The sequence below is a fragment of the Taudactylus pleione genome, unplaced genomic scaffold (genome assembly GCF_031769625.1).
Source record: "Taudactylus pleione unplaced genomic scaffold, aTauple2 ptg000100l, whole genome shotgun sequence".
Taxonomy (NCBI): Eukaryota; Metazoa; Chordata; class Amphibia; order Anura; family Myobatrachidae; genus Taudactylus; species Taudactylus pleione.
The window spans coordinates 4,492,124-4,518,623 of NW_028284502.1; the positions used below are offsets into that span (position 1 = coordinate 4,492,124).

Consider the following 26,500-nt stretch of genomic DNA (forward strand, 5'->3'; position numbering starts at 1 on the left):
ACTTGACGCATCCATACACCCCCCCGCCTTTCCCCGGAAAATCAGACCCAATACGTTAAAACCATTTTCAACTTTTTTTTTTTTCGCCCAAAATTTGTGCGGTCGTTTTTTGCCAAAGTACGCAACTTACGATTTTTTTTCTGGTAAGTTATCATTGGGGGGGTTTCCAAAAGGTTCTGAAAGAAATACCCACATTTTTAACCAAAAGTAGGGATTTTGCATTTTTTTCTCCTGGTCTGGGATGGAGAAAACTTTTCTCCAGTTTTTTTTTTTGCCTGTTGCCATTTTCGCCTGTTTTGTGGCGAAAATGTCGCCGTTTGTTTTGCATAAAACGGCCGTTTTTACCGCTATTTGAATACGGCCCTTAGTCGGTACCTAAGTCATGGAAGGAATATACTCCTTGATTTTCATGTTTCTAGGTCCTGGGGTTTGGACTGGGCATTGATGAGTGAGTCAGTCAGTCAGGACATTTGATTTTATATATATATAGATTATTCAGATCATACTAAGGGGTGTGATATAAAGGATTGACACTTAAAAAGGTCGACAGTCAGTAGATCGACACCAGTTGGTCAACATGGACAAAGGGTTGACTAACAAAAGGTTGACAGGGTTAAACGGTCCCTCCAGCACACTGCAAAAGGCCAGCAATAGTACATGATAATTGAAATTCAGAGATCTTTGTTTCACATATTTGCAAAAATAATTTTAAGCACTTGGACATGTCAAGGTGTCTCTTTACTAGTGTCCTTAACGCTACATGATAATAGCTCCCACTATGGCTTATATAATTGCATACTTTTGTGCCACACAGCAATAGCACATACATTGATATATCTAAGTCGAGAGCCAACTCACCCGGAGGTACCCCAGAGACCTCCAAATAGCACTACCGGAACCAGCACACCCTCCCAATGCTAGTTCCACCTATGCCTCTCAGAAAAGTAATAGCTCAGAGAGGGGGCATAAGGATGGAGATACACAAAGCAGCCATGAGGCTATAGAGGCATTGGGGTGGAATGAGGCTGGAGAGATACAGGGGGGGGGGTCTTGAGGCTGTAGAGCACATTGTGGGCTGGCGAGACACAAGTGTTATGAGGGTTTATGGCGGCCACCCTAGCTAGCAACCTGGAGAATGACGGGTCAAAAGTACTAGATGTTTATTAATCAGAGAGGAGTTTCAGATTAATTGCTGTGTGTGTGTGTGTGTGTGTGTGTGTACGTGTGTACGTGTGTGTACGTGTGTGTGTACGTGTGTGTGTGTGTGTGTACGTGTGTGTGTGTGTGTGTGTACGTGTGTGCTTGTGTGTTGTGATACGTAGTGTTTAGGACAGGACCATGTGCAGTCTGAAATGCTTTATTATTGATTTATGATTTATTATTATTATAATTATTAGTCTTAGTAGTAGAAGCACTAGTATTATTATAACAATTACAACATTGTATTGTAAAATATACATGCATTAATCACTGAACATAAAAGTTCACTTTGAACTCGTCTCTAGTTCAAAACATAATTAGCACCTGTCACATTTTTACCATGATGAATAGGCCCCACAGAGATAACCTCAGCACAGAAGGCACATCATTTTACTAGGCAGAAATGGACTTGGCCCTTTGTGATAGAGCATACGGTGGCCCTGCTGGGCCAGATTCTATCATGCACTTAATCTTGTAGCCATGAGCTAATATAGGGCCTGATTAAAAGTTGTACGCTATTCGCATCGCCACTGCGTCTTTGTACGCAGCAGAGGTGTGAAACTACGAAACTATGCTACTGCCGCTGCAGGCATCTTGTGTAACTAGACGCCGCCTTCGCTGCTGCATCTAAAGACGTTGCATTGAATCAGTCTGTGTAAACATCGGCCATCTGAGTGTCTGTGCGGGCACTGTGAGCAAGCTGGCAGAAGGATATCTGCACATGCGCAGATCTTCACACATCGGAGTTGTAGGCAAACCATCGCGTTTGCATACAACCCTGTATCAGGCCCATAGAGCAGCTGACCTCCAACCACAATTTACGGTACTTATCTGCAAGTCAGGTCACTACCAGTGGCAGATTTTACCTAGGGGCTGCAGTGCTGCAACCCCCTCAGTAAAATCCACCACCTCAGTGTAGTCAGTGCAGTCCGTGACTGTGAGTGGCAGTGGCTTCCTATTGGTAGCTCTCTCTGCCAGTCACATACACAATAGGCAGTCACAGAGAGAGGTGTCTGCCAGTCTGGGCTGCTATTAGCAGAGAGCGGCTTCCAGTAGGAAGCCGCTATTTCAGCCAGCCCTACCCGGCTATTAGGGGCTGTGGCAGACTCAGCCTCTTGTAGCTGGTCTGGTCCCGGCGCCAGTCCGATCTGTGACGCAGCCACCGGGACCCGAATGGGAGGTGAGTATCTCCCCAGTTCCCCTCTTCCTCGCAGTAGCGGAAGCCCCCCTCATCCAAGAGGGTAGGAGCCGCCGCTGGGCACTACTGATGATCTGCATAAACAATCTAAAATATTTTGCCTAAGACGCTTTCTGTTTCTCTTTAAGGTTTATGAAAAAGTTGCTTATTGGCTTACAAACTTAGGTAAGTACACAACTAATGCAATAGAAACATTTTATATATATATTTCTACAAAGCCAGACCTGTTTCGGTGAATTGTGTATGACTTAGCAGAGCAGTATTTCCTATTGCTCTAAGCAGCAACATATAATCTAACACTGCTGTGGACCTGAAGGCAGGAGGTAAATTGAATGTACATACCATGGCTAGCATGGAGGAGCAGCATTTGGCAGCTTCATACTTGAGAGACTCCCGGCTGCTGCTCCTCCATGTGAGTGTTACACTGGGAGTGTGGCGCTCGGCTATGATGTCACAGCCCAGCATCACATTCTCAGTCTGAGGAGCAGAAGATGCTGCCCCCACCTCCTTTCTGTTACTGTATGAAGTAGGGGCGCAGTTCCCATGTGTTAGCGCGTATAGTGCACCCTCAGAGTTTACTTTGGTGCTGTATGTGCTGGGGTCCACTCTCACCCTTGGCAGCCCCCTGCAGACACAAATAACATCAGACCAGTTCAAGTATTTCTGAATTAACAAGACTATTCAAACCAGTCCTGTGTTCATGATAGACCCAAAATCATCTTCAATTCCAAGCCCATACGCCATATCTGCTCTCTGGTTTATTGATAACGCCACTATATTCCTGTGAATAGAAAGTTCAGTATTAAGTGCTTATTCTATTTCCAAATAAAAGTGGCTTTAAAATATAGTTTCCCACCCCCTCTTCCTGAGTGGCAGGGACCATTTTCCTGCTGCCATCTTCCTGTGTGTAAACTCCTGATGCGTTTGAACCTCTCCGAAGAAAGACAAGATTTGCCAGCAGGCTGCTAGCGAAAGTCAGGCCTACCTGCTGCCAGGTGTTGGGACTCTTCAAAAAAAAAGTTAGGGATTCTGGTTAAAATACTGGGGGTCATTCAGACCCGCTCGCGAGCGCAGGACGCTCGTAAGCGGGTCGATGTTCCCCCACTGCGCATGCGCACGACGGAGGGAGCTCCGTCGTGCGCATGCGCGAGACCCGGCGAGCGACGAGCTCTCCATCGCTCCGGGTCTCGCACCAAAGGGGGCGTGCTGTCGATGTTGATTGGTGGGCGTGCCTGCCAGACGGAGGCGTTCCCATGGGAACGCCTACCGTCTGAAGCCGGCCCCACTGACATCACTAGTGATGTCAGTGGGAGTGATTTTTGCTCTGATTGAGCCAAAATCACTCCAGGGCTTGCGGCAGCGAGACCCTACCGCAGGGTCTCTGTCGCAAGCCCGATGGTCGCGATGGTCAAGACCATCGCGACCATCATCATGGACGCTCGCATATGCTGTGGGTGGTCACCCACAGCTATGCGAGCGGTCAGGAGTCCGCTCCATTGTCATGGAGGAGGGCCCTGATTCAGAGCGAGCGCTCTGGTCAGAGCGTTCGGCTCTGAATCAGGCCCCCTGTTCCCTGCAATAAAGGGACAATTTGCAAATAAGATTAGTTATGTAATTATTAAAAATTAGAAAACTTATACACGTTATGACTAGAGATGTGCGGTTCAGTTTTCCTGAAATTCGAACACTCCCAAACTTAGGGGTTCCAAGTCTAATTGAGTCCCAGTTTGGAATCACTTTGGGGTTCCGAGTCGAACCGAGTCCCGGTTCAGTTCTGTAGTCAGTTTGAAACTTGGATTTAAAATCCGAACTTGGGGTTTGGATTGCATGTAAATAGGTCCACATTACGTGATTTTAGCTGTTTTATCAATTTTTTTATCGATTTTTAAGGAATTCAAAACTGAACCAAAACCGAATCTGAACCAAAACACTTGAAGGTGGTTTAGCCAAAACCAAAACCAGATGATGAATTAGAACCAAAACCAAAACACGGGGGTCTGCACACATCTCTAGTTATGACTATGGTTAAACTAGTTTGTTGAAATGTACAAATGATGTTACTATGTTTTATGTACGTGAGTAATCAAATACAGTACCAGCACCCTGTATAGGACTATGGGCATTATTTAGTATGGATCACAACTGCGAATTCGCACAGAACACAGCGGCTAAAATATGCAAATGTTTGCCAAACCTCAGCCGGTATAAAGACGCCCACTGCTGCTTTCTCACATCCGTCCAATGTCGCTCTTCTGCGTAAACATCGGTACCATTGGCGCACATCGAGCACTCACACAGCATTGTCTGACACAGCAGGTCTGACCTACCGCAAACACTGCAAGTCTCCTAACACGCAATGGACTCTCAAGCAATCGCCGCGGCTAATTTATGTCCAAGCAACGGCATTCAAACGGACAGGCACGGCTGCGTTTTTACGACCACTCCCCAGTCACCACCCCCAAACGCCGACAGCCTGTCGCTCACTCTGCAATGGATTCCTCTGTGTGTCCGTAGTCGCAGTGCGATCACAGCGCACGCACAGTGCGACTTATACGCATGCGCGATGGGAAACAATCGCTAGATCTGCGTCCTTGGTTGCACTTGTACTGAATCAGGCACTATGAGGATAAGAGCGTAAATTCTATGTGAGAATATAGATCTGTATGAAGGCCTTGTTTTCCTTTGCCGTCTATGAGGAAACATGTAATAGTGACGCGAATGACCTAGGACAATGTGACAATGGAATGTGCATTAACGTTGTGTTCACTTTGTAGAGCATCCGAGAACCGACTCTGAATGGGAAAACAGTTTTGCTTTGAAAATGTTCCTCTTCCAGTTCGTCAACTTAAATAGCTCAATATTTTACATTGCCTTCTTCCTCGGCAGGTGAGACTCACAGCATAAGCTGAATTATCATTAATGTGCACACAATCTTCATTGAGAACCTAAGCAAAATAAAAATGTAGTATTTGACAGTCTTTAAAAATATTTTAATAAATTGCAAACATAATTCTACAGCATAATATGGGGCATATTTATTAAGCGTTTTGGGGTAGAGTCAATAAAACTTCTAAAAAGGACCAGATATACAAAAATAGGTGCGCTTTTATACAAATGCTATCCTGTGTAAATACTTCTGTCTATTCCCTCAACAGAAACAATTAGAAAGAGAAACCAAGTGTCTGAGCCAGTATAAACACTCAGGATTCCCAGAAGCTGATATTAATTGTCAATTTATTACATATAAAACTGAACTGCAGTTCAAAAATAAAATAAATTCAATATCATATATAAAACACATTTATGCATATGTACTACAACAATTGCCTCAATACATTGCAACATGTGAATTTTATCAATGGTAAGTGAATAGATCGTAAAAGTTCACTGAAAGGTGCATAAATATTGGGACATTGACGAATTTTCATAATTCATATTTTCATATTTTGGCCTCTATTCACCACCACAATGGCTTTGAAATGAAACAAACAAGATTTGTTTAACTGCAGACTTTCAGATTTAATTTAAGGGTAATTACATCCAAATCAGGTGAACGATGTAGGAATTACAACGATTTCTATATGTGCCTCCCACCAAGCACGGTGCACTCAGTCCGGTTCTCACCTCCCACCAAGCATGGTACGCTCAGTCCGGTTCTCACCTCCCACCAAGCACGGTGCGCTCAGTCCGGTTCTCACTCTTCACACTGTCCGGTTCTCACCTCCCACCAAGCACGGTGCACTCAGTCCGGTTCTCACCTCCCACCAAACACGGTGCACTCAGTCCGGTTCTCACCACTCTGTCCGGTTCTCACCTCCCACCAAGCACGGTGCACTCAGCCCGGTTCTCACTCTTCACTCTGTCCGGTTCTCACCTCCCACCAAGCACGGTGCACTCAGTCCGGTTCTCACTCTTCACTCTGTCCGGTTCTCACCTCCCACCAAGCACGGTGCGCTCAGTCCGGTTCTCACTCTTTGCTGGGCACTGCAATGTGGGCAGGTGTGTAATAACGTGCTCTGTGTCTCCAATACCAGCTCCCCATTGGCCGCTCTGCAGGCAGCACAAACAAAGGTGTCTGAGTGTATATTTCTCTGGATGAAGGGAAGCAAATCTCCAGAGTAATCCAAGGCTGTGAGAGTCAAATCCAATTATAGAGCCAATACTTAGAATGGAATTCTGCAGGCCATAATATGCTTAAAAACACCCTTGATGCATTTCTCCCCTCTCACAGGATTCTTCTCTAAAAAGGACCAGTCCTAGCTACATTTGTCTAGTACATTCTAGATTATGGTAGCTAGAATCTGATTGGTTGAAGTTTCAGTGGGAGTCATCTAAGCCAATACAGAAATAATGAAGCTATAAGGTCTAGGAAGTAGACTGTGATGGTAATATGCAGTGGTTTTTTAAGAGAGGAGGAGGCCCATGTGCAGCCTCCGTTTGGGCCCCGTTCTCTCTGTCAGCGCACTGAGCACAGTAAATTCTGGCTTCATGCCAGAATCTACTGCACATGCGTGGGTTTTCCGGGATTTTCCCAGTGATTTTTTGCTGCTCTGTATTGCTGGTCCAGCACTACAGAGCAGCACACCGAAATCTGTGGAATGGTAAGTATAATTTACTATCAGTGCAGTGTGGGGCCCCACTGGACCCAGGGACCCGTGTGCACCGCACTCTTTGCACCCTTTATAAAGACTGGAGAGCTCATGATGTAATGTATAAAAGTTAGTTGAGGTGAAGTCTGATGCAGCTTATCTTCAACCCAGGTAATCATGGATTCAGAAGTAAGCAGGGGTACGGTAAAGCCAATTCAGAGTTGGATGAGTTTTCTCCTAATGCAGGGGGGTAATGCATGGGGACCTCACCCCCATTCTCCCAGTCAGAATTGTCCTTTGGTCCCACACCTTACTCTGATGCCAAAGGAACAAAGGAAATCAGGAGGGTGTTTTTGCCCCGTGTTAATGTATATACAATAGAAATTAGTGCAAAGGGACAGGGAATTTTCTTTTGGAGTGTAGTATATATTGTCGACAGTCATCACGTTGACATTAATAATAATAATAATAATAATAATAATGACAATGTAGACATAATAAGATTGTTGACAAAACGTCCCTGGCGGTCTAGCATTGACTGCATTATTTGATAGGTCCAGCGGCTCCAGGTGTCTTCTGGGTCAGGGGTGACACAGTGCTTCCAGCGGTGTGTATTGCTAACCCCTAACCTCTAACCCTCCGCCTAGTGCCTAACTGTATCGTAGCTTAACCCTGACCCTCTGCTGCCGCAGCCTGACCGTTATCCCTTGGACCCCGCAGACTGTTGATATTGTGAACATGTCGAAATTCACAAGAATTGTGGCTTAGACATTGTAAATGTCGACATTATGACTGCACTACCTCTTTTCAGCTGGTCAAATGATTTTAAAATGCTGCACCAGAGCCATGTGCTACACACCTGCCACATTCCTGGCTGAGGTAGACTCACTCCTGTCCTTTTAATCGCAGAATAGAAATGTATGGACCCATCCTTAGTCAATATACAGTAGTGGTTTATTTGTAATTGCACAGAGTAGGTTGAACCAAGCATTAAAATTGTCACCAAAGCAAAAGCAACTTAGAAAGGCTCTTAAATAATGCTAATGCTATTTGGTGGAGTCATATGCCTTAAGCCGCATACACACTAGACGATTTTTATGGACGATAACGATATCGCTCAACGATATATCGTTCAGTGCGCATGCAGTGAACGACCATAGTTAACGATGTCTTTTGTTGTCCGTACATCCAGGCATGTTCAGATTTGTGGCAGGATGACTTCACTGAAAGATATCTTTCATATTTCAGTGTGTACACCCAATATCGTGAGCATTGAGCTATGATAAAGATCATTTCAAAACCTAGCACAACTGTAACGGGCAGGGGCGTTTCTAGAGAGGAGGGGGCCCGTGTGTAGTCTCCAACACGGGCCCCATTCCTCTCCGCTCGGCAGCCGGCAGCGCACTGAGCTGTGCGCGGCCAGCGCCGGAGTTATAGACTCTGGGCACTAGAGTGTGCCCTGAGTCTATAGTGTATGCACAGGTCACCGGAAAAATAGCCACGGCGGCCATTTTCCCTGTACTGAGCATGCGCAAATTTTCCAGTCGTTTTACAGCGCCGGACCCCCGCGCTGACGTGGGACTTCGAAGAAGTAAGTAATATTATAGGTGCAGGGTGTGCGGTGTGGGGCCCCCTGGACCCAGGGGCCCATGTTCCCCGCACACCCTGCACCCATTATAGATACGCCCCTGGTAATGGGACTGCTTCTTAGACGGTGCAGCGTCCCTGTGTGCGGCTTTTGGCTGTATTGCTTCTGCGACTTTAAGTAAATAGAGTTACAGGTCCTGGTGTGCATCCGTGCCTCTGACTGTGCAAGGACTGAGGTGCCCACTTTGATGCTCAAATACCGCTTGGTGCATCTTTAGACGCAACCATTAGACGCACCATCGAAACTTGCACTCGCCACATGCTAGGGGGTATATTTACTTAAGTGCAGGTTCATGGAAGTGGAGTTGTTGTCCATTGCAACCAATCAGGTTCTACTTATCGTTTATCTAGCACCTTCTAGATGATAATAGCTAAAATCTGATTGGTTGCTATGGGCAATAGCTCCACTTCCATAAACCCGCACTTTAGTAAACACACCCCTAGGTGTAGATTGTCCCTCAGAATATGGCTTCCAATATGAGCTATAATGCATCTGTGTATGCAACCACTACAGCGACACACAGACCTGCGACCCTCCCATAACAAGCTCATAAGACAGACCATCGCCATGTCTCCGCTCAGTCACCTTCCTGGCACCACCCAGGATCGCCCATATATTTTCATGCCTGAGACCGTGCGCCTCAATCATAACTGTGAATCTGTGCACACGGACTCTGGATGCATCCGACTCAGAAACACAAAGCAATGTCTCTATTCACGGTGCATTTTCACCCTATTGTACGGGTAAACACAATAAAAATGGTGTCAGCTGCCGGGGAGAAAGCGTCGCACCTTATGATGTGAGGGGACCGAGGGTCTGATTCATAGACGGACGCTAATTTGATTTCAACTGCGTTTTCGCACACAACGCAGTTGCGAAGATATGCAAATGTCAGCAAAGATCGCCTGAGCATTAAGATGCCCACTGCTGGCTTCTCACCTACGTAAACTTGCCTGCCGCAGTCTTGGGAGCTCTGCTGACACGCAGAGCTGCGTATGCAATCGCAGTGGCTAATTTATGCACGCCCATGTAACGGCGTTTAAACGGACAGGCACGCCTGTGTTTTTGTGACCACTCCCAATTACCACCCCCCAAAACACTGGCAGTCTGTCACTCACTTTGCAATGGATTCCTCTGTGTGTGCGTGATCGTAATACGGTGCATGTACATGCGCAATGGCAAACAATCGCTCGATCTGCATTAGCGTTCGTCTCTGAATCAGGCCCCGAGTGGACTGACCCTAGTGGACTGAACATTCCTTTGTAAATGCTGAATAATTGCAGTAATGCTGATTCTGCACCAAAATGCAAAGCATACTGTGCATCATGGAGGCGTTCCCTGCCTGTTATTCACAAGAATACATGAGTTGCTTGCACAGACTGAATTGGAGATAAATGTACACGTTTTGTTTTACAGGTTTGCAGGGAGACCCGGCAAATATAACAGACTTTTCCAAAGATGGAGACTGGAAGAGGTAAAACAAGAAAAAATATCTACAAATTAATTTTTATTTTTACTTGATGTATTCAATGTACTAAACATTTTGGTGTTGGCCAGTGGTTCCCAACCTTTTTTAGTGATACATTTGCCAACACAAATAGCAGCCAAATTCTATAGTTTAAAATATTGTTAGCATATTTTAACAAATAAAACCAGAATTATTAACAAATATGATAATATTTGGAACTAAAATGTCAATCAGTAAAAAGTGGGTATTTTTCCTTGGCCCACATGATATGAGACCCACCATTGGATGTCCTAATAGCTCTTTACAAAATCTTCTATGTCTGCCCTCTTCTGTCCAAAAAAGAATATTCACTCATTGTTTCAAAAAGGAGAAGCTCCTTTTATATGTGTATGTATATATGCATGTCCCCGTGGCTGGGGCACCTGTGCATATTTCCGCAGCCTCCAAGCGCACCCCTCCCAGGCTGCTGGCGATGAGCAATGTCCGCTTTGCACAATATACCCTGTACTTCCTAGGATTCCTCGTCGTGGTGTCCCTGTCCGAGAACAGCTCTGACTTCCATGGGAGGTGCCTCCTGTTCACCAAGGATGTGTGGCTGAGCAGGAACATCACGCTGGAGCTGAGAACTTCACGGTGGAGGAGTAGTGGCCATAGTCTGTTTGCAGGTTTTTTTATTTTTAATTCCTGATAGCTATGCCTCCCCTGGATCCTTCCTGACTACTGTGTCTGCATCAGGGCATCTTCATGGGTTTGTTGGAGGCTGTCTCTCACTCTCTGTCTGCCTCAGATGTGACTCTGCTCAGTCCCTGACTCCCTCCCCTCTCTAGGATTCTGCTAAGCAACAGGGCACATTGCTATCTCTGATTGTCTCTCACTGTCTCAGAGATCCAATCAGTGCACAGCTCACGGCCCTGCAGCAGCAGTCACTCACACAGCACAACAGTTTTTTCTGTGATTGACCCGATTTGCAAAGTGATTCATCTCGGTAGAAATCGCCGGAACTTGGGTAATTTTTTCACTTTTTTTTTCCAAATTTACCGACAGGCGATTTGAGGCTAAACTAATTTGCCGATGGTGATGTAGGTCGAGATTCTCGGATGATTTGTAAGCAAGCTCGAGTGAGTTATCTCACCCGAAATTGCAGTGATTTCTCTCTGCACAATTCTCCCTAGCAAGCAGCCTGCACATATCAGTGAGATATGTGTAAGCTGCTTGTATCCAATTTGGAGTGAAAAGGCGTTTTCGGGGATACTTTTTTGCCGATGATGTCATTTTCACCAATTTCATTTATCACCGTATTCAATTTCCCTGACTTTTCGCCGGTGCAAAAAGTTTGCACATTGTAACCAGCGGAAAAGTATCGGCATTGGATGCCCGGCGGAAAAAAGTGCAGAACTGAGGTTTTGGGGTGCAAACTTGCGGGGACCACCCTTTTTACACCCCCCTTGACGCTAACTGCGTAAAAAAACACAAAAAATTACACAAAGGACACCCCAAAAAAATAAATCACTTTTAAAAAATGGGCGAAAAAAAAAAAGTTAGGGTACAAATTCAAAAACTAGCGAAATAGCCTCTGGGGGGGGTCTGGAAGTATGGGGGATGGTTTTTTAAAGTCAGTTGTGTATCTATAATGGGTACAGTGTGTGCAGGGCTCCCGGGTCCAGGGGGGCCCCGCACCGCACATCCTGCACCCATATCAGTTTAAACTTACCTGTCTGTGGTCCCGCGTCGGGTGTCAGCGCTGCACAGAACACCGGAAAATGGCCACCGCGGCTATTTTTTCGGTGTTTTGCGCATGCACAGTAGACTCCGGGCACACTCTAGCGCCCAGAGTCTACTGCGCATGCACAGAACGCCAAAAAATGGCCGCGGAAGCCATGTTTTTGGAGTTCTGCGCATGCGCAGTAGACTCCAGGCACACTCTAGTGCCCGGAGTCCACTAATGCTCTGGTGGCTGGCCAGCCGTGTGAGTCGGCTGCCGGCCACTGGGGAGAGAGGAGGGGGCCCTGCTTGGGGAGTGCCCACGGACCCCCTCCTCTCTTAAGACGCCCCTGTTTAAAGCTTTATTTTAGTAACTTTGAACTATGCTTGCACCAATTTTCATGTACCCCAAATTTGATGGGAATACTTATTTACCCGAAAAAACTAAAATGTATTCTTCATCACTTGCTCAATGACACAAAATAGCTCCTATTGAGACCATTTAAAACCCCCAAATACCTTTAGCAGGGCTATTCGGGGGTACCCTAATGATCCCCCATGTCAGGACATCTTTAGTGGAGTGCTAGGATGATTTCCCGGAAATTGACAGGACTTTTCCGATACTTACCTTTCCGCTGGGTCCCATTTTCGCCGGATCCAAATTGAATACGGGGATAAGCGGGCACGCGCCCGATACTTTATCCCAGGAAAAACCAGTGATGATAGTGAAAAGTCCGAACTCGGACTTTTCGCCTCAAATTGTTTTAAAAAAATGACTTGAGGTCCCCCCCCCCAAAAGACTAACCAGCCCCGGACTTGCCAGCCAGTCCTGTTTCTTAAAATTACAGGGAAAAAATTTATAGGGTTCCACTGTAATTTAAGAACCAGCACCAGGCAGCAGGGACAGAGCTGGGTTTAAATATAGGGATAAAAAAAATTGCGTGAGGTTAGCCCTATATTTAAAACCAGCTCCAGACCCTTTCTAGCGGGGGACTGATGCCACAGCCAGGGGTGCCCTTTCACCGGGCCCCTCAGCAACAGCATCAGCCCTGACTGCTAGTCAACAGGCCAGGGATCCCTGGGGAGGTGGGGATCCCTCCAATAAAGGGGTCCCCCTCTCCACTGCACCGCTGGCCTAGGCTGATAGGCTATCCCGGGACCCTAGGGCGGTGGATGCCGGGTAGATAGTGTTAGTGTGTAGTGTAAAATAAATGGTTAAATATTGTCTTTACTTGTGGAACTATATGTACCAGTAAGCCTCCCCCGCATGCTGGTATTTGGAGAACCACAAATATCAGCATGCGGGGCATTACGGGCCCGCTGGCACTTGTAGTTCCACAACCAAAGTGTGTGTTTCTGACCATCTCGCAGCTCAGGGGAATGAGAGATTGAAAAGTGATTTTGATAGAAAGTTTGCTCCTATCTCACCTGAGCTTGTCAAATTTGAGAGATGTATGTTTTAGGTGAAAAGTACTTCCGATTTGGCCCGATGGTGATTTGCTTCGAGATTGCTATCTCACCTGAGTTTTACGAGTGAGATGAGAGAAATCTCTCTCTAACTCACCCGACTTTTGCCTTTAGTAAATTTGCAAGCAGGAAAAAGATGAATAAATCATCCGAGATGGTCATCTCGATCTATCTCGATTCTTAGAGGGGTATTCAATATGAAACGTAAACTTCGCTGTCGAAGTTTACGTTTCATATCGGAGTTTTTACCTACGTTAAAGTATCGGGCGCGCGCCCGCTTATCCCCGTATTCAATATGAAATTAACGAAAACGGGAGCCTGCGAAGTTGGATTTGCGTAAAGTTACGAATTTTTCCTTAAAAAAATTGTAGGACCCCCCTAAAGTTGTAAAAACATGGGGATCACTATGGGTACCCCTGTTTTAGCCTGTAATTGAAAGTCGGGGATTTAAATAGCCGCAGCAGGTGTTTTTTCCCGACATTGAAGAAGTGATGCAGAAGAGCATTTTTTTTTCATTTTTTTAAGTGGTCCCATCAAATTTGGGGTACATGAAAATGGGTACTAGCATATTTTGATGTCCCTAAAGTAAGTTTTTAAAAATTCTGCAATTGTGCACCTGCCGCTATAAATCTATTCTAGAAAACATCTGCCGCATACTTGCAGAATAGCCCTGAACCTATTTCCTTATTGTTAAACAATTTTTTCCCATTTTTTTTTTTTTCACCCCAATTTTTTAATTAATTTTTTGGGGTGTCCCTATTTTTTTTGTAAAACTTTTTTTGACACAGTTCTTTTTTAAATGTCATTACCAGGGGTGCAGGCTATTTTTTTTAAGCCTGCACCCCTAAACCCCAATTCTGCACTTTTTTTCGACACCTATTCAATGGTGAAAAGTTATGCCCGTTTTTTATCAAAGAACCTGTGAAAAGTCTTTGAAATTGAATACGGTGTAAAACTAAAACCTGCGATAATGACGTCATAAGTGCGATATTGACGCAAAAACGATGTTTTCGCTCCCATATTGAATACCCTTATTAGTAAATGTACCCCCAAGCCTCAGTTTCATATGCTCGCTTACTGTTTCAGCACCCTGGCCAGCTCCTATACAGCAGTTTGGTGGAAAAGTTATTCCTGTCACTTGCTTTACTAAAATAGTCACTGCTCGGCTCCCTTTTGTCACATACAGTACATTTGTAATACATCTTAACCAATGCTGTAAAGAATAGTGAAAACCTCATCAAAATCCATGTTGATTCAAGAGATTAGCCTGAACGAACAGACAGACCCCTAATACGGGGACTTTATTATATTTATATGTATATATATATATACCCTTACATTTGTAAATTGTATTTTTTTTTAGTATGTATGGTTGCTAAGTGCTATGTGTGTGTTTTTGTATGTGTCAGTATGTCTCAAAGCAGCTGTGGCGTATGAACATACTTGAAACTGACATTTCAGCTTGGAAAAACACATTGCTTTTATTATGAAAAACTAAAAATAATGTGTAATTATTTATTTATTATAACTTGTAATTTGAACCCTAGCAATCTGCCAAACCTCTAATGATTTACACATATATGGCGTACGGTACATCATTAAAAAAATATATATATTCTTGATGCATCACTGGAATGTAAAAAATTGTTAAAACCCAGTTGTTGAGGTGGCGAGATCAGGAATCATTGTAGTTGTCATGTTGCTGCTATGGATGCTAAGTATTTACTATCTCCGTCATACTACGTAGGCAGAACCCTTTCTTGTCATGCGCCTTAGGCCGCTCATTTAGTTGAGTCAGCTGCGAATAAATGAAAACAGCGCTCACCCATTCAGGACCTGACTCTCATTTCATCCCCTGCAGTAATGTAGTAGTCTGGGGAAGGTGGTGCGTCATTCTGATGTAATTCAGACTCCTGATATACCAGTATTAATATAAATCGCTGGGAAATTGCTCTGCTCTTCTCAATTATTACGGTATACTTGACAAACTTGTTTGTTTAAAAATAATTTGATCAAACATTGGGCTGATTCTAAATCAGATGCAGCAGCGATATCGGACGCAGTGGAGCGATGTTGGCGCATGCGCCTGATTTGCACCGTGCATGCATCGCAATTTCGTACAGGGTCACAGCTCAGATTTGGATGCACGATAGTAGAAATGTGAGGGGCGCTCCTGGAAGGTGACTGGGAGGTAACAGGGGGTGGCTAATAAGATGTACGGAGATGTTGCGTCTTTTGGGAGTGTCGGAAAGGTGTCAGGGAAACCAGTGGCGTACAGGGACGATGAACTGCTCACATAGGAGCCCATACATGGACAGAGAACCTGCACCTGCCTTAGGTCTGATGCAAGTTTCAATGGTGTGACCGATGGTATTTCTACGTGTACAGATGCTGACGGTGAGCGTCTTACCCTTTGCAGATTCGGGCATATGGTTCTCCACCAGAGAAGGACTTTGTAGCGGTATTAGCATAAAGACACAAATGCGACTGTGACAAAGGACATGGCTGCATCTGAGTCCGACTTAGAATCAGAGCCATTATCTCAGTGCTTAAAAAAAAAAAAACATCAAGGAGGACATTTTTCCTTCCTCTCAGTAAGGTTGCTGAGAAGCTGCCACCATCTTGTCAGAGCCGCAGAGGGCGCCAGCTTGTGCTTTACTTAATAGCACAATTACACCATTATTTCAACTTTATTGTGCACTGATTTCTAACACACGATCACTCTCCACTCCAAATCTATTTGCACTGTTTAAATTTACCATCCCCGGAAATAAAACTCTCTTCTGTATAATACAAACAGTGACAGTAACCTGATGAAATGATGATGACATTACATCCACTGGTGTCACAAGGGTGGAGCGGGCTGCACCTGGGTGTCACCAGCCGAGGGGTGACAACAAAGTACTAGCTCCCCCTCACTGATAGGAGACGGGTGCTGCATTACGTGCACAGTGCGGGAGCCGGCACTTCACACAGGCTGGTCACCGGGGGACAGCCTGTACCTACGGCACCCCCAGTGTGACAAAAAATGTGTGTTCGGGCCACGAGGCCATGCCCCCACCCATGAGGCCACACCCCCTTATTTGCCAGCGTGCAGTACAAGCTCCTCCCACCGCTGCCCGCACTGGGTGCAAAGACTGGTAGGGACGCCACTGATTACATCCAGTAAGTCTTGGCTGGCTGCCATCTCATTTTATATGTACATTACATTTACAAAATCTACAGTACCCTATTATTGTTGGCTTCTGTTTCTGCTAGTGTTATGTGGGCTATACATCTACAGCCTGATTCCTCATTCTACACACGCGGATCCGATCCGCTGATCGGTGATCAGAAATGCAGATCGGCGGACATCGATGATCGGAGATCTGTCAGGCAATGGGGAAAATTCAACATGTTAAAAATCCCAAATCACCGATTAGGACCATTTTCGGGTCGGAATCGGGGAATCAAGATTATCCAACATGTTGGATCTCTCCGATTCTTCCGACCCTGTCGTTGGCAGAACTGGGAATTGCCCCAATAGAGGCTAGATGTATGGGCCCCATTACATGTACATGAAAACATTTCACGTCCCAATATGCACTGGCTAGAAATCCTAAATACATTTGATTTTTTCAAAAGCTCTACATGTCTTTTATTTATTATTTTTGCCATATAAGGCTATATATATATATACAGTCAGGTGCATAAATATTGGGACATTGACAGAATTTTCATATTTTGGCCTCTATTCACCACCACAATGGCTTTGAAATGAAACAAACTAGATGTGCTTTAACTGCAGCTTTTCAGATTTAATTTGAGGGTAATTACATCCAAATCAGGTGAACGGTGTAGGAATTACAACGGTTTCTATATGTGCCTCCCACTTTTTAAGGGGCCAAAAGTAATGGGACTATCAACTCAAAAGCTATTTCATGGACAGGTGTGGGCTATTCCCTCGTTATTTCATTATCAATTAAGCATGTAAAAGGTCTGTCAATGTCCCAATATTTACGCACCTGACTGTATATATATATATATACATACATGTCCGTATATTGCAAAGAGCTTTACCTTACCTACAGGAAACTTTAGCCCAAATATAGTTCTGTAGTGTAGGCAGTATAGTTTTACTACCATTATCACTATTATATTATGCAATACAGTGACCATAGTCATATTGGTTATTGGTGTATTGATTTTGTTCTTGTTTGTTTTTTTGTTTTATTTTAGTGCCATCCGAGTGGCTGTCTTATAGACCTCTGCTTACAAATGGGAGTTATCATGGTTTTGAAACAAATGTGGAATAACTTTATGGAACTTGGATATCCGTAAGTAAAATTTGTCTGCTTACCAACTTCAGAGCCATGTTTGAATACTGTGTGTGTTCTACACCTGTGGTTTGAAGATGTTTAATATAAATGATAGAATTATATACAGTAACACTGTACTATGAAACAAATTGCTGTACCGAGCAGAAAGTAATCAGATCCTAACCACTATTTTTCTGCGAACATGGATACACAACGTGCAATAGTTCTATGGAGGAGTGTGCAACATTGTCACTTAAAGCAATTATGTATATTATGATTTACTGTATCCATCATAACAGATTACTGCAAAACTGGTGGTCTCGAAGGAAAATCAAGAAAGGTGGACAGTCTGTGGAAAGCAAAATACCTTTTCCACAGTGGGAAAAGGATTGGAACCTACAGCCAATGAACGCTCACGGGCTGATGGAAGAGTACTTAGAAATGGGTAAAATTAAATTAAATAATACTGGAATTTTAAAGAGTATTTTTGTACTGTATACATTATTATTATGTTTTATGCATTCAATTTAAGATTACAAACTTCAGTCCATTCCTCTGTATTAGCTAAAATAATTTGTTTAACCTCCCTGGTGTATCAACTCTATAACAAATATTTGTATTAGAAGAGGACCTAGTACTGATACCTGTCGTACAGTATCCAACTGTTTACCAGTCTTTCACCTGAGCTAATACCAATGACAGTAACACTCTGTCTACTGTCCGTTAGTCAAATCTTTATCCTTTCCACTATTAAGTGATATTTCCATTAGAGTTGTTTGACATGATTGCCCAGCAGCAAATCCATGCCGTCTTGGATCTTGTACGTCTTGGATCTCGTAATATGCTGACTCTAAATAGTTAATATTTATTTTGTTTTTTAAGTGATTCCAGTAATTTCCTTACTATCATTCTGAGATTTACAGATCTAAAGTTATCATATTCCACATTACTGCCTTTTCGGAGTAGTGGAACTTCATTCTCCAATGACCTGGAGTCATACCTGTCAGCAGAGATTGGTTGAAAAGTTTGGTGCTATAAAGACTTATCTTTGTTCTATTAATAGTATTGGATGCCAGTGCTGCCTATTGGTTTGTCTACTTCAAGATCTAGTACTGTAACTCTCATTCTGTAGCAAATATGTTTGTGATTACAGTACATTACTGTATAATGTATCACTCTTGCATAGGTGCCTTCGTTTTAATTTTAAATAGTAAATTCTCGTACAGAGCAAAAATAGTTATTTACAGTGTGCAATTCTTTTTTGTTCTTTATCGTATTCACCCTTTCAGTTTTTAGCCTTCTCATTCTTTCCGTGTTTTGTAATGCTTATTTATGGTGCTGCATTTTTTTGTTTGTTTATGTTTTGACATGTTTTATTGTGTGTTTAGTCTTGCTTTATATGCTTTCTTTTATATGATGACAACTATTTTGACATTATGGGGTATATTTACTAAAGCGAGCGTTTTTAGAAGTGGAGATGTTGCCCATAGCAACCAATCAGATTCTATTTATCATTTCTTTTTTTTTTTTAAAGATCTGTTTATTTTGGATTTTCAAAAATCAAGTGACAGAAAAAATAGAAAATGTTACAGGCAGATATCAATAACAGTAAACAACAATGTGCAATAGTTATACAAAGGTAACATGGGAAAAGCAAACTGGTGTGTGGATTCAGACGCTAAACATACTAGGGGTGAGCGGGTTCGGATTTCTGAAATCCGAACCCCCCCGAGCCCCCCCGATCCGAGGCCGATCCGAGTCAGGCTCGACTTTTCCCGCCTGACTCAGATCTGAAATCGAGGCAAAACGTCATCATCCCGCCTTCCGGGTCTCGCGGGTTTTGGATTCTATATAAGGTACCTGCGTCGGCGCCATTTTCTCACTCAGCTGTGGAGGGAGGGTGGGAGTTAGGGCTGGCTGGGCTGTGTAGTGTAGTGTAGTGCAGTGTAGTGTTGTGCTGTGCTGCTGTTGTCCATAGGGGCTGTGTCCACTCCTCCAAAGTCCATAGGGGCTGGCTGTGTTGTGCTGTGCTGCTGTTGTCCATAGGGGCTGTGTCCACTCCTCCAAAGTCCATAGGGGCTGGCTGGACTGTGTTGTGCAGTCAGTTGTCCATAGGGGCTGTGTCCACTCCAATGTCCTGTGCAGTGTCCCAGTCCTAAAGGGGTGCTGTAGTGTTGTCCAGGGGGTGCCAGGGCAGAAGACCAAACATTCCACCTCTTTGGTCTGGCAATATTTCTATCCAAATCCGAACAACAACTGTCTTGCCATATGTACCATATGTAAAGGTGAAATAAGTAGGGGTAGGGACGTTAGCCACCTAGGAACATCCTCCTTTATACGGCACCTGCAGCGTGTTCATAAAAAGTTACTGTCAAGTTCAGAAACTTTCGCTAAGAACGTAAGCAGTCCAGGGACACCTAAATCCTGTTGTCCTGTTGTATCCAAGTGCCTGCAAACCACACCGTCAACTCCCTCTTCGTCAATTTCCTCCTTAGTCAGGATCGGAAGTAGTCCTGCAGGCCATGTCACTGGCATGACTGACTCTCCTATCCGGGATTCTTCCGGAGGATCCTGCATTGCTACGCCTACTGCTGCCACTGCTGCTGTTGCTGCTGGGAGTCGTTCATCATCCCAGAGAGGAAGTAGGAACACCACTACTTTTACTAAACAATTGACCCTCCACTAGTCCTTAGCGAGGAGGATGAAGTACGACAGCCGTCATCCTGAAGCAAAACGTATAACTGAGGCCTTGACTGCTATGTTGGTGTTAGACGTGCGTCCGGTATCCGCCATTGGTGCAGTGGGATTTAGACATTTGATGGAGGTAGTGTGTCCCCGGTTCCAAATCCCGTCTAGATTCCACTTCACTAGGCAGGCGATACCGAGACTGTACAGAAACATCAGAAAAAGTGTCCTCAGTGTCCTGTAAAATGCGGTTGTACCCAATGTCCACTTAACCACGGACATGTGGACAAGTGGAACAGGGCAGATTAAGGACTATATGACTGTGACAGCCCACTGGGTAGATGTATCACCTTACGCAGCAACAACAGCTATGTCACCAGTAGCAGCATCTCAGAAATGCCAGCTCGTTCCAAAGCAGGCTACGCTGTGTATCACAGGTTTCAGTAAGAGGCACACCGCCGACAACCTCTTAGAGAAACTGAGGGAAATCATCGCCCAGTGGCTTACCCCACTTAGACACTCCTGGGGATTTGTGATATCTGACAACACCACCAATATTGTGAGGGCATTACATCTGGGCAAATTCCAGCACGTCCCATGTTTTGCTCACACAATAAACTTGGTGGTGCAGAATTTTCTGAAAAGCGACAGGGGCGTGCAAGAGATGCTTTGGGTGGCCCGAAAAATTTCTGGCCACTTTCGCCATTCAGCGACTGCGACTGGAGCGCCAACAAACACTCTTGAACCTGACCCACCATCACCTGAAGCAAGAGGTTGTGACGCGGTGGAACGCAACCCTCTATATGCTTCAGAGGATGGAGGAGCAGCAAAAGGCCATTCAAGCCTATACATCCACCTATGACATAGGCAAAGGAAGGGGTATGCACCTGACTCAATCGCAGTGGAGAATGATTTCCGTGTTGTGCAAGGTTCTCCAGCCCTTCAAACATGCCACACGTGAAGTCAGTTCAGACACTGCCAGCATGAGTCAGGTCATTCCCCTCATCAGGCTTTTGCAGAAGCAGCTGGAGAAAGTGAAGGAGGAGCTAAGACGGAGCGATTCCGCTCGGCATGTGGGACTTGTGGATGAAGCCCTTCATTCGCTTTGCCAGGATTCCAGGGTGGTCAATCTGTTGAAATCAGACCACTACATTTTGGCCACCGTGCTCGATCCTAGGTTTAAAGCCTATGTGGTGTCTCTCTTTACGGCCGACACAAGCCTGCAGAGGTGCAAAGACCTGTTGGTGAAAACACTGTCAGCTGAAGCAGAACGTGACACGTCAACAGCTCCTTCTTCATTTTCTCCCGCAACTGGGGCTGCCAGGAAAAAACTTAGGTATCCTAAGCAACCTGCTGGCGGTGATGCAGGGCAGGCAGGACCCAGTTTGGACATCTGGTCCGGACTGAAGGACCTGGCAACAATTTCTGACATGTCTACTGTCACTGCATATGATACTGTCACCATTGACAGAATGGTGGAGGATTACATCAGTGACAGCATCCAAGTAGGCATGTCAGACAGTCCATACCTGTACTGGCAGGAAAAAGAGGCAATTTGGAGGCCCCTGTACAAACTGGCTCTATTTTACCTGAGTTGCCCCCTCCCTCTAGTGTGTACTCCGAAAGAGTGTTTAGTGCAGCCGGGAACCTTGTCAGCGAAAGGCATAGGAGGTTGCTTCCACAAAATGTGGAGAAGATGATCTTCATAAAAATGAATTATCAACTCTTCCAGGGAGACCAGCCTCCCGAACGTACAGAGGGACCTGTGGTGGTGGATTCCAGCAGGGACGAATTAATACTCTGTGAGGATGAGGATGTACACAACACTGAAGAGGGTGAGGAATCGGTGGATGAGGAGGATGAGGACGACATCTTGCCTCCGTAGAGCCAGTTTGTGCAGGGACAGATTAATTGCCAGCTTGTTCTGTGGGGGCTCAAACGAGCCAATCATTTCAGCCACAGTCGTGTGGCAGACCCTGGCGCTGAAATGATTGGTTTGTTAAAGTGTGCATGTCCTGTTTATACAACATAAGGGTGGGTGGAAGGGCCCAAGGACAATGCCATATTGCACCTCTTTTTTTTCTTTGCATTATGTACTGTTTGGGGCCTAGTTTTTCAAACTGCCATCCTGTCTGCCACTGCAGTGTCACTCCTAGATGGGCCATGTGTTTGTGCCGCCCACTCGTGTCTCTTAGCATAGTCATCCAGCTACCTCGGTGCAACCTTTTGGACAAAAAAACACTATTGTGAGGTGTGAGGTGTTCAGAATAAACTGGAAATGATGGGAAATTAAGGTTATTGAGATTAATAATAGCATAGGAGCAGAAAAACTCACAAATTCTGTGCTTTTAGCTGTTTTTATGCTTTTTAAAAAAAAAAATACAGATCCAAAACACAAAACCCAGATCCCAAAACACGGAAGGGTGGTTTTGGCAAAACCAATTCAGATCCAAAACACGAAGAAAGATCCAGATCCAAAACACAAAATACGAAAAGTGGCCGGTGCACACACCTAAAACATACATTAGGGAAGTAGAAATATAGTCCCAGTTTGAATAATAATTGTATAACACTATTGAACAATATTATAATATTCAAAGAAAAGTAAAACAATACATATGGATATCTGGATCAAAACACAAAAATAACAGCAAAAAATACAAATATTAGAAAAAAGGAGGGGGGAGGGGGGGAGGAAGGAAGAAAGAAAGGCAGCGTTGCAGAAGAATCAATGGAGAGAATATGTGGTCAATATCAGGGTGATGTACAGAGCATGTCCCCTGAGTATACATACTATACATAGGAACATCCAGGTTTACAATTGATCAAAAGGAAATACAATACATAAGAATTTCCTTTTCATTCAAGATAACTGTCTTAGTAAATACCATGAGGTAGTCTCAAACACCTTCAAAATCTGAGCTTGTGCAGGGGAGTCGAGTGATTCAATATATGCGCCCCATTTTTTATAAAAGGATGTAACCCCTCCTTCCAGCGCAGGGAAAACTGCTTGTCTATCATAATACAGGGTCTGGAGCATAATAGACTTAACCGTTCCCAAAAAGGGAGGGGAAGGGGAGGTCCAAGCACATAAAATGACTTTTTTAGCTACGGTGACAATGACAGTCATTAATGGGACTATGTGAGATATATCAGGGCCCAAATCCCAGTTTGTGAAATTAGCACATAATAAGGCCAACGGATCACTATAAAGTTTTAGGTGAAAAATAGAGTTAATAAAGATCATTACCTTACCCCAGAACTTTGCGATCTTAGGGCATGTCCAGAAATTATAAAAAAACGTAGCATTCGGGCGCCTGCATTTTAAGCAGTCACCCGTCTCCCCTTGCACCATAAAGCTCCTGCGAGCCTGCGAGATATATGCTCTATTAATAGTTTTGATGTGAAGCTCTTGTAGCCAGGAACAGCGCAAAAATGTAAGAGTAGCATCATAAGTATGCAACAAGCAGTCCATGGAAGTTACCGTAGCCAGGTCTCTGCTCCATGATAAAAATGTATGTTTCCATACCTTGTCATGCGAACTCCCCACCAGATCTGTAGTAAGATACTAACAGCCTCATTTATCAACGAGTTTATCACTCAAAACTAGTGATAAATATCACTTTTTCTGATAAATGGGGCTCAGCCAATCAGCTCCCAACTGTCAACTGTTAGAAAAATGACAGTTGGGAGCTGATTGACTGGAGCCTCAGTTATCATACACAGTGATATTTATCACTAGTTTTGAGTGATAAACTCGTTGATAAATGAGGCTTCTAGTCTTATAGGGGTGTACCACGAGAAAGGATAGGAGACTGTGCAGACGGTCAGGCGAATTAGAGGAATGAACCGGGAATTGAAGAGAACGAGCATAATGAGTGGCTTGAAGGTACATATAGAATTGTCTGTGTGGAATATGGGCATCAATATGGAGAGTAGAGAAAGGGAGAAAAACTCCACCTGGGTTGAAAATGTCCTTAATTAAGGCAATACCCTTCCAGCAATTTAGTCAGTTGGGCAATAATAATTAAGACGATATAGGGAGGAGGTAACCACAGGAATATTAATACCTAAGTATTTGAAATGGGAGGCTGTAACACAGAAATGCTGATAGGCATGATCCCTCAAATCCGCTGCTGTGATATTCGCAAGAGGCATCAATTCTGATTTGTGTAAATTGATTTTATACCCTGCAAATGATCCAAACTGGGCTAACAGAGAAATAATACTTGGTATAGACGAAACGGGGTTGGAAACAAACAGGAGCATGTCGTCTGCAAATAGTGACTATTTAAGCTCAGCCGAACCAATACGTATACCTGTAAAGCTACGTGACTGACGTAGCGCTACAACCAAGGGTCCCAGAGCTATCGCAAATAAAAGGGGAGACATAGGACAGCCCTGACGAGTTCCTCTGTGTACATAGAAGGGAGCAGATAGGAAGCCATTGCTGGATACCTGGGTGGAAGGGGCAGTGTTTAAAGCTTTCAATAAGGAAATAAATTTAGGAGGAAAACCAAATTTCATCAAAGTATAGTACAGGTGATCCCAAGTCAAATGCTTTCTCCGCATCCATGGAAATAATAACCTGTGGGCAAGATGAGACCACAGTTGACTGCAGCACAGAAACCTCTTTGCGAATATTTACAGTGGAGTGGCGACCCCAGATAAATCCGGTCTATTTATCATTTATCTAGCACCTTCTAGAAGATAATAGCTAGAATCTGATTGGTTGCCATGGGCAACAGCTCCATTTCTAAAAACTCTCACTTTAGTAAATATACCCCTTAGAGTTATTTTAATCTAGATAGTGTGTGTTCTGTTCATCTTGCATCTCCAGCAATAAAGTATGGAAGCATTTTTTATCCAGAGGGAACCCACTGCATTTCAGAGTTATGGTGCATATACACGTAGCGATCAGCCAGCGATACGATATCGCTGGCTAATCGGCATGCACCCTCCCTGGTGTATTGGATGATCGATATCGATCATCCAGCACACCACCTATGACTATAGCGAAGATCGCGGGACCCTATAGTAACCTGCTCGACATCGAGCAAGTTGACCGGCATGCACGGCCGATGGACGATATTGATATCGTCCATACGTTCCCACACATCGATGGTAGGTTGGTAGGGACCATTTAAATGACCGATTTGAACAATAATGACAACGATATCGTTATTGTTCAAATCGATCATTTAAATCGCTACGTGTGTACCCACCATTAGGCAACAATTACAGATGTATAAATAAAGTCAGAGACTCAACACTGCGAATAATGAAGACTAAAGTAATATGAACTTAATAGGTAAAAATTTGTCAAAATTAGAAGGATTTAATATATAAAATAATAAAATAATTATAAATCACATGTAACAAGTCAAATTCACTGAGCAAGTAAATTAAAAATTTGTATAAATGAATTGTCCTGTAATAATAGAGAGGATAGTGTATGTACAACAATTGTGCTTTCAGTAATGCAAATGTAACAGTTAGCTACAGTACAAATTGGTTGAGAGGTTGTGGTCTGAATTAATCTTTTGTTGAATGTGCTCCAGTGTTACTGTGCCATGTGGCTGGAAATCTTAATTTACTGGCAATCTGCCCTCTTTGTATGTTGAGATTAATTAAGTAAATAGTTTTCCATAAAAATGTGGTTTATTAGCCAAGTAAAAACATTACAACTTAAGCTAGATACTTAAGCTGTCTGTTAAATTATCTGTCTTTTTAAAAACTAGCGCGCATACTACTCAATGATCGCTACGATTGGAATGGTCACAGGAATACAACTGATTTACTGCTATGCACATCAACATGCATGCAGCCCAGACCAAATGAGCCAATCCTAACGATCATTGGCTCTGCATGCACACCCTCAGATCCTTGGCGGTACAGTCGGAAATCATCCGTTTGGCCTAAATTTTGTACATTGTTTACTTAACTTTAGGCAAGAAATCTACATAAGACACTTTTATTCCAGCTCATAATCAGCAATGTTACTTCACGTTCTGCCATACAGATATTTTCTATCAAATGGAGGAACGATAGAACGGAATGTTGAAAAGCTCCAGACATGCATAAAAGTTTCTTCACGTCATTGGTTTTGTAGTAGTTTTGAGTGTCTGAAACCAGTGAAACATTTTTGTTGCGATTTCAGCAGTGATCTAGTAATGAATCTTTCACAGATTATCTCTGCACTAATCTCTTTATAACCTGCTGAGAGGATCAGTTTATTTGTAACAG

The 26,500-nt window shown here is 43.9% G+C and overlaps 1 protein-coding gene across 1 annotated transcript in view; it reads left to right on the top strand.

The window, feature by feature from the left end:
• Window positions 1-26,500, top strand: part of ANO3 (anoctamin 3) — a 377,773-nt gene that overhangs the window by 330,607 nt on the left and 20,666 nt on the right. Inside the window, exons 18-22 of the mRNA XM_088470460.1 lie at window positions 2,527-2,563; window positions 5,173-5,284; window positions 10,052-10,109; window positions 17,490-17,587; window positions 17,869-18,014. Of these exons, the coding sequence (XP_088326586.1) occupies window positions 2,527-2,563; window positions 5,173-5,284; window positions 10,052-10,109; window positions 17,490-17,587; window positions 17,869-18,014 (451 nt within the window). The remainder of the gene's footprint in view (window positions 1-2,526; window positions 2,564-5,172; window positions 5,285-10,051; window positions 10,110-17,489; window positions 17,588-17,868; window positions 18,015-26,500) is intronic.